Source organism: Scyliorhinus torazame, chromosome 2 (genome assembly GCF_047496885.1).
Source record: "Scyliorhinus torazame isolate Kashiwa2021f chromosome 2, sScyTor2.1, whole genome shotgun sequence".
In the NCBI taxonomy this organism is placed as follows: Eukaryota; Metazoa; Chordata; class Chondrichthyes; order Carcharhiniformes; family Scyliorhinidae; genus Scyliorhinus; species Scyliorhinus torazame.
The window spans coordinates 175,689,921-175,713,014 of NC_092708.1; the positions used below are offsets into that span (position 1 = coordinate 175,689,921).

The 23,094-nt window shown below is 55.6% G+C and overlaps 1 protein-coding gene across 1 annotated transcript in view; it reads left to right on the top strand.

Annotated features, from left to right (window-relative positions):
* Positions 1-23,094, top strand: part of LOC140393924 (collagen alpha-3(VI) chain-like) — a 369,822-nt gene that overhangs the window by 88,239 nt on the left and 258,489 nt on the right. Inside the window, exon 6 of the mRNA XM_072480566.1 lies at positions 20,092-20,691. Within this exon, the coding sequence (XP_072336667.1) occupies positions 20,092-20,691 (600 nt within the window). The remainder of the gene's footprint in view (positions 1-20,091; positions 20,692-23,094) is intronic.

A 23,094-nucleotide genomic window follows, 5' to 3' on the forward strand; every position in this document is an offset into this window, starting at 1 on the left:
AAACTTTTACATTTGTTCTATTGTCAAATTTCCCTACTCTTTTGTAATTCCTTATTGCAAAAAGCATTCACCCATTCTGTCCCTCATCTTTATTTTCTGGTAACCATCCGCCACATCACTTACCTGCACTCCTACCTCCTCCTTTAATTTTAGTTTTCTAATTTTCCCTGCAACTGAACCCACCCACCTCCTCCCTATTCAGTTCAAAGCCCTATCTACAGCCCTTGTTATGTGATTTGCCAGGACTCTGGTCCCAGCTTTCTTTACAACCTTGTCCACTTGAACTGCTGCCTTTAGGGACCTGAGTGCTTGTGCGCCAAGATCTTTCACTTCATCTACCCCCTTAGTATATTTCCATTTATTGTCTACTCCCTATAACTGTTTGACCTCCCGAAATGTATAACCTCACACTTCTCTGTGTTCCATGTGCCATTTTATTGCCCATTCCACCAACCCATCTACATAATTTTGCAGGTCATAACTGTCCTCTACACTGCCCACCACTCGGCCAATCTTTGTGTTTTCTGCAAATTTCCCAATCATGTCCCCCATGTCCATGTCCAACTCGTTAATATATTGCACAAACAGCAGGGGTCACAACACCACACGCTATGGACACCACTTGAAACAACTTTCCGTTTGCTAAGGCAGCCATCAATCATTAGTAAGAAGTCTTACAACACCAGGTTAAAGTCCAACAGGTTTGTTTCGATGTCACTAGCTTTCGGAGCGCTGCTCCTTTCTCAGGTGAAGGAGCAGCGCTCCGAAACCTAGTGACATCGAAACAAACCTGTTGGACTTTAACCTGGTGTTGTAAGACTTCTTACTGATCTCACCCCAGTCTAACACCGGCATCTCCACATCATCAATCATTAGTCTTTGTTTCCTGTTACTGAGCCAACTTTTTAACCAGTGTGTCACATTGCCCTGTGCCCATGGGATTTTATTTTTTTGATCAATCTGCCATGTGGGACTTTGTCAAATGTCATGCTAAAATCCCTGTACACAAGATTCACTGCTCTACCTTCATCAACCCTTCCTGTCACTTACTCAAATAATTCAATCATATTTGTGATACAAGACATTCCTTTAACAAATCCATGCTGACTAACCCTGACTAGTCCATGCCTTTTGTGTGACAGCTAATCATGTCTTTCAGGAATGACAACTAATTTGCCCACCACTGACATAAGACTAACTGACCTATAATTGTTTGGCATTTCCTTCGATCCCTTTTTAAACAGTGGAACTATGTTTGCATTTCTCCAGTTCTCCGCTACCTCCCCTGTATCTAGTGAGGATTGGAAAATCATCCTCAGAGCTATCTCCTCCCTGAGCTCCTTCAGTAGCCTCAGAAACAATCCATCTGGCCCTGGTGACATATCAACTTTCAAGGGATTTCAACATTTTGAGTACTTCTCTCTTTATGATGATCCCAGCCAATATATCACAGTGTTCCTCCTGGACCACTGTATCTGCACCATCCATTTCCTTTGTAAATACGGAGACAAAATATTCATTTAAAATCCTTCCCACAGCCCCTGAATCTACATACAAGTTCCATTATTTTTTCAAAAGTGGGGGTGTCAATTACAGGGGGTCACAATTTCAAGGTGAGGGGGAAAGTTTAAGGGAGATGTGCGTGGAAAGTTTTTGGCGCAGAGGGTGGTGGGTGCCTGGAACGCTTTGCCAGCGGAGGTGGTAGAGGTGGGCACAATAGCATCATTCAAGATGCATCTAGACAGATATATGAATGGGCGGGGAACAGAGGGAAGTAGATCCTTGGAAAATAGGCGACAGGTTTAGATAAAGGACCTGGATCGGTGCAGGCTGGGAGGGCCAAAGTGCCTGTACCTGTGCTATAATTTTCTTTGTTCTTTGTCCTTTGTTCTTCATCTCTGATAGGTCCCACTTTTTCATTAACTGACCTTTTACCATTAATATATTGGTAAAACATCTTTGGGCTTTCTTTAAATTTACTTGCTAATCATTTTTCATGCCCTCTCTTTGATTTCCTAATTTCCCTTTTGACTTTGTCCCTGCACTTTCTATACTCGTCTAGGCTATCTGCAGTGCTTAGTTCTTCCTGCCTATCATATGCTTTCGTCTTCTGTTTGATATTCCCCTATATTCCTTTGGAGAACCAAACCAGTGTAGATTTGGAAATACCACTGTTATTTTTGGAAGGGTCATGTCTACTTTGCATCTTTAAGATCTCTCCTTTTAGTCCTTCCCACTGGTTTTATCCTCTGGATTTATCCTCTAGCAGTGCTGGTCAGTCCACCTCAGCTGAGCCCGTTCTCATTTCTGCAACATTTTCCTACCCCAGATCAAAATTGTTACTCCTGCTGTGTCTCTGTCCCTTTCCATGGAAATACTGAATCCAACTGGATTGTCATCCTTATCCCCAATGTGGTCACCAGCTGTCACTTCACCCATTTGCTTTTCTTCGTTCTCCAAGACTAGGTCTGGAATTGCATCTCCTCTCGTTGGGTTTGTCACTAATTGTTTGAAAAAGATTTCCTGGACACTGCACAAATGTTTCTCCCTCAGTTCCCCTTATATTGTTTGAATCTCAGTGATATTGGGATCGTTAAAGTCCCCTCCTATTATTGCCCTCATGTTCTTACAGGCAGAAATTTTGCCACATATTTGATCATCTATCTCCCTTTTACTATTTGGCAGTCTGTGGTATATTCCCAGTAGTGTGACTGCCCCTTTTTAATTTCTAAGTAGAATCCATAAAGTCTCATTTGTAGATCCATTTAGTATATCATCCTTCTCACAACTAGAACGATTCTTCAATCATTAGTGCTACTCTCCATCATTTTTAATCTCCCACTCTATTATATCTGAAGACTCTATAACCAGGCATATTGATCTGCCAATTTTGCCCCTCCTATAGCCAGTATTCTGTTATAACAATGACACCCTGCTTCCATGTGTCCACCTGTGCCCTTAACTCATCTACCTTGGTTGTAATACTCCTTGCCTTGAAGTATAAACAGTTTGACCCCATCATTTTCCCTTGCTGGACACTTTTTAAACATTGCTTCTCCTGTAATTCCAAGCCCATCACTATATCTTCGACATATATTTTCCTTGCAGACATTACAGTGAAGGTTCACCAGATTGACCTCTGGGGTGAGGGTTGTCCTTTCATGAGAGGATGAATAAATTGGGCCCATACTCCTGCAATGCAAATTAATCACTTTACATTTCTCTGCATTAAATATCCTTTGTCACATGTATGCCCATTTCACTGATCTGTCTATGATCTATTTCAATCCATTACTATCCTCACTGTTTGCTACCTATCTAAATTTCCTTTCATCTATAAATTTTGAAATGATGCCCTATGTAAAAAAGTGAATGCCATTAAAATAAATCAAAAAGAGCAGTGGTCCCAAACACCAATCATTGCGGGAGGGTACTTTATCAAACTCCTTTTAAAAGCCCACATACTGCAATCAAAAACCTCTTCAGTAAATTAGGATTCATTTAACTTAGTGAAATAAGATTTGCCTTTAATAAATTGATGCCGGCTTTCATTTATTAATTCATGTTTTTCTGAATTATTGGGTTCGATTCATCAAATCGGAGCCTCAGTGCTTCCACCAGTAAGAAAAGTGGAATGATTCACGCTGGCGCTAGTCAATGGTACTTCGAATTTCTCTTACCCACAATCGGGTTTTAGTGCCATTCAGTGACACACCAGGGTACTCGCTGAACTTGAGAGGGCAGGACTTAATCTCACTGATAAGACCCGCTCTTCAGAGTCTGGTGAAAACTTTTTAAAGGGCACCGCAATCTCAGAATACTGAGAGGCACTGTGCCTTCCTGGACACCTTGTGCTGTTCCTCCCTGGACATCCTGCGCTCTCCCTCCCTGGACACCTTGCACTCTCCCTCCCGGGGCACCCTGCATTATCCCTCCCCGGGCACCCTTCACTACGCACCCCCTCCCCCCCCCCCCACCCCCGTACACCCTGCACTATCCCTCCCCAGACAGCCTGCACTCTCCCTCCCCAGACAGCCTGCACTCTCCCTCCCCAGACAGCCTGCACTATCCCTCCCCAGACACCCTGCACTGTCCCTCCCGGGACACCCTGCACTATCCCTCCCCAGACACCCTGCACTCTCCCTCCCCAGACAGCCTGCACTCTCCCTCCCCAGACAGCCTGCACTATCCCTCCCCAGACACCCTGCACTGTCCCTCCTGGGACACCCTGCACTATCCCTCCCCAGACACCCTGCACTCTCCCTCCCCGGACACCCTGCATTGGGCCTCCCCGGACACCCTGCACTGTCCCTTGCCGGACACCTTGCGCTGAACCTGCCTGGACACCCTGCGCTCTCCTTCCCTGGACACCCTGCACTGTGCCTCCCCGGACATCCTGCAGTGTCCGTCTCCGGACACCATGCACTATGCCTCCCCGGACACCCTGCACTGGCCCCCCGGACACCCTGCACTGTGCCTTACGGGACATCCTGCACTGTGCCTCCCCGGACACCCTAAACTATCACTCTCCTGGACACCCTGCAATATCCCTCCCCGGACACCCTGCAATATCCCTCCCCGGATACCCTGCACTATCCCTCCCCAGACACCCTGCAATATCCCTCCCTGGACATCCTGCACTGTGCCTCCCCGGACACCCTAAACTATCACTCTCCTGGACACCCTGCAATATCCCTCCCCGGACACCCTGCAATATCCCTCCCCAGACACCCTGCAATATCCCTCCCTGGACATCCTGCACTGTGCCTCCCAGGACACCCTGCACAATCCCTCCTCGGACACCCTGCACATCCCTCCCCAGATACGCTGCACTGTGTCTCCCCGGACACCCTGTACTATCCCTCCCCCGGACACCCTGCACTATCTCTCCCCCGGGCACCCTGCACATCCCTCCCCAGACACCCTGCACTATTCCTCCCCGGATACCCTGCACTATCCCTCCCTGGACACCCTGCACTATCCCTCCCTGGACACCCTGCACTATGCCTCCCCGGACACCCTGCAGTATCCCTCCCCGGACACCCTGCACTATGCCTCCCCGGACACCCTGCACTGCCTCCCCAGACACCCTGCGCTATCCCTCCCTGGACATCCTGCACTGTGCCTCCCCGGACACCCTGCACTATCCCTCCTCGGACACCCTGCACATCCCTCCCCAGATACGCTGCACTGGGTCTCCCCGGACACCCTGCACTATCCCTCCCCTGGACACCCTGCACTATCTCTCCCCCGGGCACCCTGCACATCCCTCCCCAGACACCCTGCACTGTGTCTCCCCGGACACCCTGCACTATACCTCCCCCGGACACCCTGTACATCGCTCCCCAGACACCCTGCACTATCTCTCCCCCAGACACCCTGCACTATCCCTCCCTGGACACCCTGCACTATCCCTCCCCGGACACCCTGCTCTATCCCTCCCCGGACACCCTGCACTATCCCTCCCCGGACACCCTGCACTATCCCTCACCAGACACCCTGCACCATCCCTCCCTGGACACGCTACACTGACCCTCCCCAAACACCCTGCACTATCCCTCCTCGGACACCCTGTGCTCTCTCTCCACGGACACCCTGCACTATCCCTCCCCGGACACCCTGCACTATCCCTCCCCGGACACCCTGCACTATCTCTCCCTGCACACCCTGCGCTCTCCCTCGCCGGACACCTTGCACTATCCCTCCCCGGACACCCTGCACTCTCCCTCCACGGACACCCTGCGCTCTCCCTCACCGGACATCCTGCACAATCCCTCCCTGGACATGCTACACTGACCATCCCCGGACATCCTGCACTCTCCCTCCCCGGACACCCTGCACTATCCATCCCCAGACACCCTGCACCATCCCTCCCTGGACACGCTACACTGTCCCTCCTCGGACACCCTGTGCTCTCCCTCCCCGGACACCCTGCACTATCCCTCCCCGGACACCCTGCACTATCCCTCCCCTGGACACCCTGCACTATCTCTCCCCCGGGCACCCTGCACATCCCTCCCCAGACACCCTGCACTGTGTCTCCCCGGACACCCTGCACTATACCTCCCCCGGACACCCTGTACATCCCTCCCCAGACACCCTGCACTATCTCTCCCCCAGACACCCTGCACTGTCCCTCCCCGGACACCCTGCACTATCCCTCCCCGGACACCCTGCTCTATCCCTCCCCGGACACCCTGCACTATCCCTCCCCGGACACCCTGCACTATCCCTCACCAGACACCCTGCACCATCCCTCCCTGGACACGCTACACTGACCCTCCCCAAACACCCTGCACTATCCCTCCTCGGACACCCTGTGCTCTCTCTCCACGGACACCCTGCACTATCCCTCCCCGGACACCCTGCACTATCCCTCCCCGGACACCCTGCACTATCTCTCCCTGCACACCCTGCGCTCTCCCTCGCCGGACACCTTGCACTATCCCTCCCCGGACACCCTGCACTCTCCCTCCACGGACACCCTGCGCTCTCCCTCACCGGACATCCTGCACAATCCCTCCCTGGACATGCTACACTGACCATCCCCGGACATCCTGCACTCTCCCTCCCCGGACACCCTGCACTATCCATCCCCAGACACCCTGCACCATCCCTCCCTGGACACGCTACACTGTCCCTCCTCGGACACCCTGTGCTCTCCCTCCCCGGACACCCTGCACTATCCCTCCCCGGACACCCTGCACTATCCCTCCCCGGACACCCTGCACTATCCCTCCCCGGACACGCTACACTGTCCCTCCACGGACACCCTGCACTACCCCTCCTCGGACACCCTACACAATCCCTCCCTGGACAGCCTGCACTACCCCTCCTCGGACACCCTGCACTATCCCTCGCTGGACATTCTGCACTATCCCTCCACGACAACCTGCACTATCCCTGCCCCGGACACCCTGCACTATCCTTCCCCGGACACCCTGCACTCTCCCTCCGTGGACCCCTGCATTGTGCCTCCCCAGACACCCTACACCATCCCTCCCTGGACACGCTACACTGTCCCTCCTCGGACACCCTGTGGTCTCCCTCTCCGGACACCCTGCACTATCCCTCCCCGGACACGCTACACTGTCCCTCCACGGACACCCTGCACTACCCCTCCTCGGACACCCTGCACAATCCCTCCCTGGACAGCCTGCACTACCCCTCCTCGGACACCCTGCACTATCCCTCGCTGGACATTCTGCACTATCCCTCCCCGACAACCTGCACTATCCCTGCCCCGGACACCCTGCACTATCCTTCCCCGGACACCCTGCACTCTCCCTCCGTGGACACCTGCATTGTGCCTCCCCAGACACCCTGCACTGCGCCTCCCCGGGCATCCTGCACTGTTCCTCCCCGGACACCTTGCGCTGTGCCTCCCCGGACAACCTGCACTGTGCCTCCCTGGACATGCTGTGCTGTCGCTCCCCGGACACCCTGCAGTTTGCCTCCCTGGCTACCCTGCGCTCTCCCTCCCTGAACACCCTGCACTGTGCCTCCCCGGACACCCTGCATTGTGCCTCCCCGGACATACTGTGCTGTCGCTCCCTGGACGCCCTGCAGTTTGCCTCCCTGGCTACCCTGCGCTCTCCCTCCCTGAACACCCTGCACTGTGCCTCCCCGGACCCCTGCATTGTGCCTCCCCAGACACCCTGCGCTCTACCTCGCCAGACACCCTGAACTATCCCTCCCCAGATACCCTGCGCTCTCCCTCCCAGGACATCCTGCAGTATCTCGCCGCCGGACACACTGCACTGAGCCTCCCGGAAACCCTGCGCAATCGCTCCCCGGGCACCCTGCACTGTGCCTCCCTGGACGCCTGCACTATGCCTCCTCGGGCACCCTGTGCTGTGCCTCCCTGGACACCCTGCACTGTGCCTCCCGGGACATGCTGCGCTGTCGCTCCCTCGACACCCTGCAGTTTGCCTCCCTGGCTACCCTGCGTTCTCCCTCCCTGAACACCCTGCACTGTGCCTCCCCGGACACCCTGCATTGTTCCTCCCCGGACACCCTGCACTGTGCCTCCCCGGACACCTTGCGCTCTGCTTCGCGGGACACCCTGCGATGTGCATCCCTGGACACCCTGCACAGTGCCTCCCCGGACACCCTGCACTGTGCCTCCCCGGACACCCTGCACTGTGCCTCCCCGGATACCCTGCACTGTGCCTCCCCGGACACCCTGCATTGTTCCTCCCCAGACACCCTGCACTGTGCCTCCCCGGATACCCTGCACTGTGCCTCCACGGACACCCTGCATTGTTCATCCCCGGACACCCTGCACTGTGCCTCCCCGGACACCCTGCACTCTCCCTCCCCGGACCCCTGCATTGTGCCTCCCCAGACACCCTGCACTATCCCTCCCCGGACACCCTGCACTATCCCTCCCCGGACACCCTTCACTGTCCGTCTCTGGACACCTTTCACTCTACCTCCCCGGAGACCCTGCACTGTGCCTCCCCGGACACCCTGCATTGTGCCTCCCCAGACATGCTGTGCTGTCGCTCCCCGGACACCCTGCAGTTTGCCGCCCTGGCTACCCTGCGCTCTCCCTCCAATAATACCCTGCACTGTGCCTCCCCGGACACCCTGCATTGTGCACCCCGGACACTCCTCGGGGTGTCAGAAGCACTGTGCCTCCCCGGACACCCTGCATTGTGCCTCCCCGGACACCCTGCATTGTGCCGCCCCGGACACCCTGCACTGTGCCTCCCCGGACACCCTGCACTGTGCCTTCCCAGACACCCTGCACTATGCCTCCCCGGACACCCTGCCTTGTGCCTCCCCGGACACCCTGCACTGTGCCTCACCGGACACCCTGCACTGTGCCGCCCCGGACACCCTGCACTGTGCCGCCCCGGACACCCTGCACTGTGCCTCCCCGGACACCCTGCACTGTGCCTTCCCAGACACCCTGCACTGTGCCTCACCGGACACCCTGCACTGTGCCGCCCCGGACACCCTGCACTGTGCCTCCCCGGACACCCTGCACTGTGCCTTCCCAGACACCCTGCACTATGCCTCCCCGGACACCCTGCCTTGTGCCTCCCCGGACACCCTGCACTCTGCCTCCCCGGGCACCCTGCACTGTGCCTGCCCAGACAGCCTGCACTGTGCCTCCCCGGACACCCTGCACTGAGCCTGCCTGGACACCCTGCACTGAGCCTACCCGGACACCCTGTACTGAGCCTCCCCAGACACCCTGCACTCTCCCTCCCCGGACACCCTGCTCTATCCCTCCCCGGACACCCTGCACTATCCCTCCTCGGACACCCTGCACTGTGCCTCCCCGGGCACCCTACGCTCTCACTCCCGGGACACCCTGCACTATCTCTCCGCCGGACACCCTGTGCTGTGCCTCCCCGGACACCCTGCGCTGTGCCTCCCCAGACACCCTGCAATGTGCCTCGCCGGACATGCTGCGCTGACGCTCCCTGGACACCCTGCAGTTTGCCTCCCCGGACACCCTGCATTGTGCTTCCCCGGACACCCTGTGTTGTGCCTCCCCGGACACCCTGCGCTGTGCCTCCCCGGGCACCCTGCACTGTGCCTCCCCGGACATGCTGCGCTGACGCTCCCTGGACACCCTGCAGTTTGCCTCCCTGGACACCCTGCACTGTGCTTCCCCGGACACCCTGTGTTGTGCCTCCCTGGACACACTGCGCTGTGCCTCCCCTGACACCCTGCGCTGTGCCTCCCCTGACAACCTGCGCTGTGCCTCCCTGGACACCCTGCACTGTGCCTGCCCGGACACCCTGCACTGTGCCTCCCTGGACACCCTGCGCTGTGCCTCCCTGGACACCCTGCACTGTGCCTCCTCGGACACCCTGCGCTCTCCCTTCCAGACACCCTGCGCTCTCCCTTCCAGACGCCCTGCGCTCTCCCTCCCCAGACACCCTGCATTGTGCCTCCCCGGGCACCCTGCACTGTGCCTCCCCGGGCATCCTGCACTGTGCCTCCCCCGACACCCTGCGCTGTCGCTCCACGGACACCCTGCACTCACCCTCCCCAGACACCCTGCACAATGCCTCCCCCGACACCCTGCGCTGTCGCTCCACGGACTTCTTGCACTCTCCCTCCCAGACACCCTGCACTGCGCCTTGCCGGACACCACGCACTCTCCCTCCCCGGACACCTTGGACTGTGCCTCCCCAGACACCCTGCGCTCTCCCACCCCGGACCCCTGCATTGTCCCTCCCCAGACACCCTGCACTATCCCTCCCCGGACACCCTACACTATCCCCCCTTGGACACACCGCACTATCTCTCCCTGCACACCATGCGCTCTCCCTCCCCGGATCCCTGCATTGTCCCTCCCGGGACACCCTGCACTATCGCTCCCTGGACACCCTGCACTGTGCCTCCCTGGACGTCTGCACTATGCCTCCTCGGACACCCTGTCCTGTGCCTCCCTGGACACCCTGCACTGTGCCTCCCTGGACATGCTGCGCTGTTGCTCCCTGGACACACTTCAGTTTGCCTCCCTGGCTACCCTGCGGTCTCCCTCCCTGAACACTCTGCACTGTGCCTCCCCGGACAACCTGCATTGTTCCTCCCCGGACACCCTGCGCTGTGCCTCCCCGGACACCCTGCGCTCTGCTTCGCCGGACACCCTGCGATGTGCATCCCTGGACACCCTGCACTGTGCCTCCCTGGACGCCTGCACTATGCCTCCTCGGACACCCGGTACTGTGCCTCCCCGGACACCCTGCATTGTTCCTCCCCGGACACCCTGCACTATGCCTCCCCAGACATCCTGTACTGTGCCTCCCCGGACACCCTGCACTCTCCCTCGCCGGACACCCTGCACTCTCCCTCGCTGGACACCCTGCACTCTCCCTCGCCGGACACCCTGCACTATCCCTCCCCGGACACCCTGCACACTCCCTCGCTGGACACCCTGCACTCTCCCTCGCTGGACACCCTGCACTCTCCCTCGCCGGACACCCTGCACTATCCCTCCCCGGACACCCTGCACTATCCCTCCTCGGACACCCTGCTCTATGCCTCCTCGGACACCCTGTACTGTGCCTCCCCGGACCCCTGCATTGTGCCTCCCCAGACACCCTGCGCTCTCCCTCGCCGGACGCCCTGCACTATCCCTCCACAGATACCCTGCGCTCTCCCTCCCGGGACATCCTGCACTATCTCGCCGCCGGACACACTGCACTGAGTCTCCCGGACACCCTGCACAATCGCTCCCCGGACACCCTGCACTGTGCCTCCCTGGACGCCTGCACTATGCCTCCTCGGACACCCTGTGCTGTGCCTCCCTGGACACCCTGCACTGTGACTCCCCAGACATGCTTCGCTGTCGCTCCCTGGACACCCTGCAGTTTGCCTCCCTGGCTACCTTGCGCTCTCCCTCCCTGAACACCCTGCACTGTGCCTCCTCGGCCACCCTGCACTGTCCGTCTCTGGACACCTTTCACTCTACCTCCCCGGAGACCCTGCACTGTGCCTCCCCGGACACCCTGCGCTCTGCTTCGCCGGACACCCTGCGATGTGCATCCCTGGACACCCTGCACTGTGCCTCCTCGGACACCCTGCACTGTGCCTCCCCGGACACCCTGCACTCTCCCTCCCCGGACCCCTGCATGGTGCCTCCCCAGACACCCTGCATTGTGCCTCTCCAGACACAAATCTGCACTGTTCGTCTCTGGACACCTTTCACTCTACCTCCCCAGACACCCTGCATTGTGCCTCCCCGGACACCCTGCACTGTGCCTCCCCGGACACCGTGTATTGTTCCTCCCTGGACACCCTGCAGTTTGCCTCCCTGGCTACCCTGCGCTCTCCCTCCCCTGACCCCCTGCACTATCCTTCCTCGGACACCCTGCACTGGGCCTCCCCGAACACCCTGCGCTCTCCCTCCCCGGACACCTTGGACTGTGCCTCCCCGGACACCCTGCGCTATCCCTCCTCGGACACCCTGTACTGTGCCTCCCCGGACACCCTGAGCTCTCCATCACCGGACGCCCTGCACTCTCCCTACCCGGACCCCTGCATTGTGCCTCTCCAGACACCCTGCACTATCTCTCCCCGGACACCCTGCACTATCCCTCCTCGGACAACCTGCACTATCTCTCCCCGGACACCCTGCACTATCCCTCCCTGGACACCCTGCACAATCCCTCCCCGGACACCCTGCACTATCTCTCCCTGCACACCCTGCGCTCTCCCTCGCCGGACACCCTGCACTATCCCTCCCCGGACACCCTGCACTATCCCTCCTCGGACACCCTGCACTATCTCTCCCTGCACACCCTGCGCTCTCCTTCGCCGGACAGCCTGCACTATCCCTCCCCAGACACCCTGCACTCTCCCTCCCGGGACACCCTGCACTATCTCGCCGCCGGACACCCTGCACTCTCCCTCCCGGGACACCCTGCACTATCCCTCCTCGGACACCCTGCACTATCTCTCCCTGCACACCCTGCGCTCTCCTTCGCCGGACAGCCTGCACTATCCCTCCCCAGACACCCTGCACTCTCCCTCCCGGGACACCCTGCACTATCTCGCCGCCGGACACCCTGCACTGAGCCTCCCGGACACCCTGCACTGTGCCTCCCCGGACACCCTGCACAATCGCTCCCCGGACACCCTGCACTGTGCCTCCCTGGACGCCTGCACTATGCCTCCTCGGACATCCTGTGCTGTGCCTCCCCGGACACCCTGCACTGTGCCTCCCCGGACATTCTGCACTGTGCCTCCCCGGACACCCTGCACTGAGCCTGCCTGGACACCCTGCACTGAGCCTACCCGGACACCCTGCACTGAGCCTCCCCAGACACCCTGCGCTCTCCCTCCCCGGACACCCTGCACTATCCCTCCCCGGACACCCTGCACTATCCCTCCTCGGACACCCTGCACTGTGCCTCCCCGGGCACCCTACTCTCTCATTCCCGGGACACCCTGCACTATCTCTCCCTGCACACCCTGCGCTCACCCTCCCGGGACACCCTGCACTATCTCACCGCCGGACACCCTGTGCTGTGCCTCCCCGGACACCCTGCGCTGTGCCTCCCCAGACACCCTGCACTGTGCCTCCCCGGACATGCTGTGCTGACGCTCCCTGGACACCCTGCAGTTTGCCTCCCCGGACACCCTGCATTGTGCTTCCCCGGACACCCTGTGTTGTGCCTCCCCGGACACCCTGCGCTGTGCCTCCCCGGGCACCCTGCACTGTGCCTCCCCGGACATGCTGCGCTGACGCTCCCTGGACACCCTGCACTGTGCCTCCCCGGACATGCTGCGCTGACGCTCCCTGGACACCCTGCAGTTTGCCTCCCTGGACACCCTGCACTGTGCTTCCCCGGACACCCTGCGCTGTGCCTCCCCTGACACCCTGCGCTGTGCCTCCCCTGACACCCTGCGCTGTGCCTCCCTGGACACCCTGCACTGTGCCTGCCCGGACACCCTGCACTGTGCCTCTCCGGACACCCTGCGCTGTGCCTCCCTGGACACCCTGCACTGTGCCTCCCCAGACACCCAGCACTATCCCTCCCCGGACACCCTGCACTATCCCTCCTCGGACACCCTGCGCTCTCCCTTCCAGACACCCTGCGCTCTCCCTTCCAGACACCCTGCGCTCTCCCTCCCCAGACACCCTGCATTGTGCCTCCCCGGGCACCCTGCACTGTGCCTCCCCGGGCACCCTGTACTGTGCCTCCCCGGGCATCCTGCACTGTGCCTCCCCCGACACCCTGCGCTGTCACTCCATGGACACCCTGCACTCACCCTCCCCAGACACCCTGCACAAGGCCTCCCCCGACACCCTGCGTTGTCGCTCCACGGACACCTTGCACTCTCCCTCCCAGACACCCTGCACTGCGCCTTGCCGGACACCACGCACTCTCACTCCCCGGACACCTTGGACTGTGCCTCCCCAGACACCCTGCGCTCTCCCACCCCGGACCCCTGCATTGTCCCTCCCCAGACACCCTGCACTATCCCTCCCCGGACACCCTACACTATCCCTCCTCGGACACCCTGCACTATCTCTCCCTGCACACCCTGCGCTCTCCCTCCCCGGATCCCTGCATTGTCCCTCCCCAGACACCCTGCACTATCCCTCCCCAGACACCCTGCACTCTCCCTCCCGGGACAGCCTGCACTATCTCTCCGCCGGATACACTGCACTGTGCCTCCCCGGACACACTACGCAATCGCTCCCTGGACACCCTGCACTGTGCCTCCCTGGACGTCTGCACTATGCCTCCTCGGACACCCTGTCCTGTGCCTCCCTGGACACCCTGCACTGTGCCTCCCTGGACATGCTGCGCTGTCGCTCCCTGGACACACTGCAGTTTGCCTCCCTGGCTACCCTGCGCTCTCCCTCCCTGAACACTCTGCACTGTGCCTCCCGGACACCCTGCATTGTTCCTCCCTGGACACGCTGCACTGTGCCTCCCCGGACACCCTGCGCTCTGCTTCGCCGGACACCCTGCGATGTGCCTCCCTGGACACCCTGCACTGTGCCTCCTCGGACACCCTGTACTGTGCCTCCCCGGATACCCTGCACTGTGCCTCCCCGGACACCCTGCATTGTTCCTCCTCGGACACCCTGCACTATGCCTCCTCCGACACCCTGTACTGTGCCTCCCCGGACACCCTGCACTCTCCCTCCCCGGACCCCTGCATTGTGCCTCCCCAGACATCCTGCATTGCGCCTCCCCAGACACCCTGCACTGTCCGTCTCTGGACACCTTTCACTCTTCCTCCCCAGAGAACCTGCACTGTGCCTCCCCAGACACCCTGCATTGTGCCGCCCCGGACACCCTGCACTGTTCCTCCCCGGACACCTTGCGCTGTGCCTCCCCGGACAACCTGCACTGTGCCTCCCCGGACACCCTGCATTGTTCCTCCCTGGACACCCTGCAGTTTGCCTCCCTGGCTACCCTGCGCTCTCCCTCCCCGGACCCCCTGCACTATCCTTCCTCGGACACCCTGCACTGGGCCTCCCCGAACACCCTGCGCTCTCCCTCCCCGGCCACCTTGGACTGTGCCTCCCCGGACACCCTGCGCTATCCCTCCTCGGACACCCTGTACTGTGCCTCCCCGGACACCCTGCGCTCTCCCTCACCGGACGCCCTGCACTCTCCCTACCCGGACGCCTGCATTGTGCCTCTCCAGACACCCTGCACTATCCCTCCCCGGACACCCTGCACTATCCCTCCTCGGACACCCTGCACTATCCCTCCCCGGACACCCTGCACTATCCCTCCCCGGACACCTTGCACTATCCCTCCCCGGACACCTTGCACTATCCCTCCCCGGACACCCTGCACTATCCCTCCCCGGACACCCTGCACTATCCCTCCCCGGACACCCTGCACTATCTCTCCCTGCACACCCTGTGCTCTCCTTCGCCGGACACCCTGCACTATCCCTCCCCGGACACCCTGCACTATCCCTCCCCGGACACCCTGCACTATCCCTCCCCGGACACCCTGCACTATCTCTCCCTGCACACCCTGTGCTCTCCTTCGCCGGACACCCTGCACTATCCCTCCCCAGACACCCTGCACTCTCCCTCCCGGGACACCCTGCACTATCTCGCCGCCGGACACCCTGCACTGAGCCTCCCGGACACCCTGCTCTGTGCCTCCCCGGACACCCTGCACAATCGCTCCCTGGACACCCTGCACTGTGCCTCCCTGGACGCCTGCACTATGCCTCCTCGGACATCCTGTGCTGTGCCTCCCCGGACACCCTGCATTGTGCCTCCCCGGACACTCTGCACTGTGCCTCCCCGGACACCCTGCACTGTGCCACCCCGGACACCCTGCATTGTGCCTCCTCGGACACCTTGCACTGTGCCTGCCCGGACACCCTGCACTGTGCCTGCCCGGACACCCTGCACTGTGCCTCCCCAGACACCCTGCACTGTGCCTCCCTGGACACCCTGCACTGTCCGTCTCTGGACTCCTTGCACTCTACCTCCCCGGAGACCCTGCGCTCTCCCTCCCTGGATACCCTGCACTGTGCCTCCCCGGACACCCTGCGCTCTGCTTTTCCGGACACCCTGCGCTGTGCCTCCCTGGACACCCTACACTGTGCCCCCCCAGACACCCTGCACTGTGCCTCCCTGGACACCCTGCACTGTCCGTCTCTGGACTCCTTGCACTCTACCTCCCCGGAGACTCTGCACTCTCCCTCCCTGGATACCCTGCACTGTGCCTCCCCGGACACCCTGCGCTCTGCTTTACCGGACACCCTGCGCTGTGCCTCCCTGGACACCCTGCACTGTGCCTCCCCAGACACCCTGCACTGTGCCTCCCCGGACATGCTGCGCTGTCGCTTCCCGGACATCCTGCACTTTGCCTCCCTGGTTACCCTGCCCTCTCCCTCCCCAGACACCCTGCATTGTGTCTCCCCGGACACTCTGCACTGTGCCTCCCTGGAAACCCTGCACTGTCCGTCTCCGGACACCTTGCGCTCTCCCTTCCCGGGGACCCTGTACTGTGCCTCCCTGGACACCCTGCGCTCTCTCTCCCCGGACACCCTGCGCTGTGCCTCCCCTGACACCCTGCACTGTGCCTCCCCGGACACCCTGCACTGTGTCTCCCCGGACACCCTGCGCTGTGCCTCCCCTGACACCCTGCACTGTGCCTCCCCTGATACCCTACGCGGTGCCTCCCCAAACACCCTGCGCTGTGCCTCCCCGGACATCCTGCACTCTCCTTCCCCAGACACACTGCGCTGTGCCTCCCTGGATCCCTGCACTGTGCCTCCGCGTATATCCTGCACTATCTCTTCCCAAGATGTGGAGATGCCGGTGCTGGACTGGTGTGAGCACAGGAAGAAGTCTTACAACACCAGGTTAAAGTCCAACAGGTTTGTTTTGAATCACTAGCTTTCGGAGCACAGCTCCTTCCTCAGGTGAATGAAGAGGTCATTTCCAGAAACATATATATAGACAAAGTCAATGATGCAAGACAATTCTTTGAATGTGAGTCGTTGCGGGTAATTAAGTCTTTACAGGTCCAGATGGAGCAACTGGAGAGAAGGAATTTGGGAACTTGGGAACTGAGGGAACTTGCGGAACTTGGCTATAAGTTTCTGCTGGGCGATTGTTACGCGATATCCGTACATCCGTTGACGCAGCGTCTGCATGGTCTCGCCAATGTACCACACTTCGGGACATCCTTTCCTGCAACGTATGAGGGAGATTTGTCCTGCAGTGTATGAGGTAGACTTGAGACCATGCAGACACTGCGACAACGGATGAAAGGATATCGCACGACAATCGCCAGGCAGGAATGTTCCCTTCCAGTCGGGGAAACACTTCAACAGTCAAGGGCATTCAGCTTCTGATCTCCGGTAAACGTTCTCCAAGGTGGCCTTCAGGACGCGCAACAACACAAAATCGCCCAGCAGAAACTTATAGCCAAGTTCCGCACACATGAGTACGACGTCAACCGGGACCTGGGATTCATGTCGCATTCATCCCCCACCATCTGGCCTGGGCTTGCAAAATCCTACCAACTGTCCTGGCTTGAGACAATTCACACCTCTTTAACCTGTGGTTATCCCTCTCTCCAGTTGCTCCATCTGGACCTGTAAAGACTTAATTACCTGCAAAGACTCGCATTCAAAGAATTGTCTTGCATCATTGACTTTGTCTATATATATGTTTCTGGAACTCACCTCTTCATTCACCTGAGGAAGGAGCTGTGCTCCGAAAGCTAGTGATTCAAAACAAACCTGGTGGACTTTAACCTGGTGTTGTAAGACTTCTTACTGTATCTCTTCCCAGGCAGCCTGCATTGTCCCTCCCGCACAACCTGCACTTGCCCTTCCATCTTTGCCCGACCACAGCTCCACCCTTCTCCACAGACCCCTCCTCCCTCCGTTGGTCATCCTCCACACAACTTGCACTGGTCTCAAGCAGAGGGTGACAATTACAAATGCTCCCCAAAGAGTTGCAGTGGTAACTCATCGTCAATCATGGAAGAATTCTACCTCGCCAGGTGCATGTTTCTTAAGTATAGTCGTAAAAGTGAACATTCTGATTTCGCACTGGCTGAAATAATAATTTTGCGGGTGAACTTAATTCTGGTGAACCTGCAGGACATACTGATGCATGCAATGTGGTTTCCAACCATGCTCGTTTGAAAGCCTTTCAATACCAGAGAACATAATTGTTCAATTTCATCCCACATGTCAGGATACTGATTTTTGACCTCATACCAAATTATGTTTCACTGTCTGCCAAGCCTGCCACTGGAGGTGGACCAGAGGATTCCGCTCTACATAACAATTGCTAACACAGTAATTATAAGCGCAAGTACTCCATGGACCAATGAAAGCCTATTTCCCCCTTTACCAATGAACCTTGGAAAACCTCCTGCTTAATATGTCTTTTAGATTCAGTGAATTAATATTCATTGCTGTTTACTTGCTGCTCTTGTCAACAAGTGGAAACAAAAGCAAGGTAATACAATGAGAAACCAGTGAAAGGACACTTAGCACTTTTCCACATTCAAAATCACTCTGTTAGGAAACATAAAAATAAACACAAATAAATCCAATTGGATATTCAGGAGAAACCTCTTTAGCCAGAGTGTGGTGAGAATGTGCAACTTACTACTACAAGGAATAGTTGGGGTGAATAGAATAAATGGTGGCACAGTGGTTAGCACTGCTGCCTCACATCTCCAGGATCTCAGGTTCAATTCTGTCCTCGGGTGACTGCCTGTGTGGAGTTTGCACTTTCTCCCTGTGTCTGCGTGCGTTTCCTCCGGGTGCTCCGGTTTCCTCTCACAGTCCAAAAATATTCAGGTTAGGTGGACTGGCCCTTACTGTCCAAAACTTTCGTTGGGGTGTGTTCTGAAAGCTTAGCTGGAATGAACAGCTTGTCATATGAGGAACGTTGAGGATTCTGGGTCTGTACTCGTTGAAGTTTAGAAGGATAAGGGGGGATCTTATTGAAACCTACAGGATACTGGGTGGCCTGGATAGAGTGGACGTGAAGAGACTGTTTCCACTTGTAGGAAAAAATAGAAGCAGAGGACACAATCTCAGACTATAGGGACGATCCTTTAAAACAGAGATGAGGAAGAATTTCTTCAGCCAGAGGGTGGTGAATCTGCAGAACTCTTTGCTGCAGAAGGCTGTGGAGGCCAAATCACTGAGCGTCTTTAAAACAGAGATAGATAGTTTTTTGATCAATAAGGGGATCAGGGGTTATGGGGAGAAGGCACGAGAATGGGGATGATAAAAATATCAGCCATGATTGAATGGCGGAGCAGACTCGATGGGCCGGGTGGCCTAATTCTGCTCCTATGTCTTATGGTCTTATGGTAACTGGGTTATGGTGATAGGGTGGTCTTTCCAAGGTCCGTGGGCCGAATGGCCTCCTTCTGCACTGTAAATTCTAAACAAAAATAATCAAAGGAAATGTTGATAGTGTGAGATGAAGGCGGCTTGTATGAAGCAGTTAGACTAAAAAGCCTATTTCTGTGCCGTATATTCTTTTAAAATCTAGAAAAATGTAGAGCTGCATCTCATTGTTCTACGATCAAACATTCCTGGTGGATCTCCGAAAACGCTAGTCATTGATAGCCTCCTTCTGCACTGTAGGGATTCAATGATTCTAATTATTTGATGATGTCCATGTCTTTAAAAGCTTGCTATAACTGTAACATTATATTCTGTAGTCTCTCCTTCGTTCCCTATGTACGGTATGCATTGTCTGTATAGCATGCAAGAAACAATACTTTTCACTGTATACTAATACATGTGACAATAATAAATCAAATTAAATCAGAGATGTAATAATGTAACTGATTTCACAAGATGCTTTCCTAGCTGAGCTTCACCCAGCAGGTATTTGAAAATCAGCTATGTTCTTTGCAGATTTTTGTTTGCTCATTTCAGTTGATGGAAAATGATGGACGGTCTGCTTCTGGCTTCTCAGTTTGAGCTCTTGATGAACGCAACCAGTTTCATAAACTGAATGCTTACAACAGCTTCTACAATGCAAAACATATTTTGTAGCCAGTTGGTTAACTGCTACCTTGTTGTGAGAATTTGTCAATTTTTAATCTTTGTCCGAAATGCCCATTGTGCTTTCTTTTCCAGTTGTAACAGAAGTAGTGAACAGGAGAGATATTGTATTCCTTATTGACGGATCAGTTAATGTTGGGAATGCATATTTCCCTGCTCTCCGTGACTTCATTGTACGCATAATTGAAGACTTCAGCATTGGAGTTGACAGAGTACAAGTAGCTTTGGTACAGTACAGTGAGGACGCAAAAGCTGAGTTCTATCTAAACAGCTACTCAAGGAAGGATGAACTTTTGTCCCATGTAAACAGACTCCGTTTGAAAGGCGGCAGGAGTATTAAAACTGGTGCAGCATTGGACTATGTTTTGAGAAATATGTTCGTCAAATCTACTGGAAGTGGGATAGACGGTGGTGTTACCCAAGTATTGGTGGTTGTTACCGCTGGAAGATCTCAAGATGACGTTCGAGCACCTGCAGAGGCTCTGGCACGAGCACACATTCTCACCATTGCTATTGGAATCAATAAAGCAGAAGCAACAGAACTACAGCGTATTGCATTCAATGACAATCTGGCTTATCGAGTGGATGACTTTAATGGTCTTGAAAATATCCGGGCACCAGTGACGTCATCTGCCATAAGACTTGTTTTTGGAGGAATCATTGAAACACCTGCAGGTATTAGTTTTTTTCCCCCCAAAAAATGTATATTTGTTTTTCACATAAGTGGGGTGCCAGTTTGGCCTTGTTCACATGCACTATTTCTCAAATAATACCTGTGGAGTACTTGGTAACAATAAGAAAAATAGGTTTTGAAAGTTTTGAAAATTTTGCTTGTTGATTTCATACTCTGACTTTCTTCTGAGACTGCCTGGTAGCAGGAGTTGGGAAATCATGCCAGCTTGTCACACCCACCTCGGGAAAGACTCACCTGAATGTCGGGATCTTCACTGCAGGCCAGGCGGGTGCAGGATGAAGTAGAGTTCTCTGCTCCCGGGCCCATATCGGAGGTGGCCACAGTGGCCAAGTACTGATAGGGGCTGGTGAAAATGCCCGCCTCTGTTCTCTGGAAATTTGTCCCATTTGTTTTTTGTTAAATATTAGTTCCTCCATACCTCACCTCTCACACCCCATCCTCCACATCAAATGTTCAAATGCTGAGATGGTTTTCCCTCTTGTGGGAATGTTTTTCTGCCCCTTTTCCTTACTGGTGAAAATCTGATCTGCCGGATGTTCAGGTGGGACATCTGGACCTAAATCCTGCATGCCATTTTGGAAGCTCTGGGGAGTCTTCATGACTCTGAAAATCCAGGCCATAATGTTAGAGAGGAGACAGTGATATTGTCACTAGCCCAGTAATCCAGAGACCAGGATAATGCTTTGGGTATCAGGGTTCAAATCTAACTGTGGCAGATGGTGAAATTTGAATCCAATAAAAGCTGGATTTAAAAAAATAGTCTCATGATAAAAATGAATAAAATTAAATATCCTAATGCATCTTTTGTAGCATGGTCAAACATAAAACAGGAATAGGCTACTTTATAAATACATCATTAAGCCATGTAACTGCCTCTAATGTTAGAGTCTAGACGTCAATCACATTAAAATGCAAATCTGCTGTCTTGAAAACAAAGTGCTTTCTTTCTGCATTCTGGCACATGACAGTTTTGGCAAATATTGTTTTCCAAACAGTTGGTTTTCTTACTCATTTTGTAATATGAAAATGTTGCTTTATGATGACAAAAACGTTATTGGAAAGTGTCTTTTAAGTCAGTGTAACATTTATTGGAAAGGCTGCAGGATGCAAAACGTTTAAAACAAATTAAGAAAAAAAAATCTTGTATACAGTACACACTTCCTGTAGGTGCTACACTTGCTGCAACATTTTCCCCATTACACCGCCCCGATCACACTTTATTAGTTTTGCATTTAACGCAGCCTGATCAAGGCAACGGGAGTTCTGCTTTACATGTGTAAGAAATTAGATTATCCATTGTATTAGATGTTGGCTTAATACATTTTTCCTCTGCCTATCGACTGTAAGTGAAATGAATTTGGGCAGTCTTAACTAAGTCCACGTGGACAATCAAACCCAAATCCTTTCTACTTTCTATATAAGTTGAGATTTCTAGGGGTGGAATTATCTCCGATATCAGCAAAGTCCAATGTTGGGTGAGAAAAGTGTTGTTGAGCCCGGTGACAGCAATGGCGGCTTTTCCCGCCGTATTGTGCAGCACCTAGTCAAACAAATACAGGTTGCATGCCATATCGCTGGCAGTCAGCTTCTGACTCGCCCATTCTGCCATCATCTCAATGCTTCAATGAATCAGGCGCCACATTTAAAGGTTGCCGCTGCGCACAACAACCACACTTCAGAGTTCACTGGGAAGTCATGGCCTCCAGACCCAAGAAACACTCTGGACCCAAGTTCTCTTGGAGCAGCTGCTGGATGGATCTGGATTTGTTCGATTTGTTTGTTTATTGTCACGTGTACTGAAGTACAGTGAAAAGTATTTTTCTGCGAGCAGCTCAACAGATCATTAAGTACATGAAAAGAAAAGGAAATAAAATGAAAATACAGAATAGGGCAACACAAGATACACAATGTAACTACATAAACACCTGCATCGGGTGAAGTACACAGGGGTGTAGTGTTAATGAGGTCAGTCCAAACGAGGGTCATTTAGGAGTCTGGTAACAGCGGGGAAGAAGCTGTTTTTGAGTCTGTTCGTGCGTGTTCTCAGACTTCTGTACCTCCTGCCCGATGGAAGCAGTTGGAAGAGTGAGTAAGCCAGGTGGGAGGGATCTTTGATTATGCTGCCCGCTTTCCCTAGGCAGCGGGAGGTGTAGATGGAGTCAATGGATGGGAGGCAGGTTCGTGTGATGGAGTCAACACATTGTGATATTCCGACACTCTGGAAGAAAACCTGCCAGCAAGATCACCAATCTAGTATGGGAGGCAGTGACAGTGGTGGCCAGTGTAAACACTATCCAGAAAAGGACAGCCACCCAGTGCAGGAAGAGGATGAATTATCTTCTCCGTTCCGCCAGAATAAGTCACCTTTCTCATTACTCTGAACT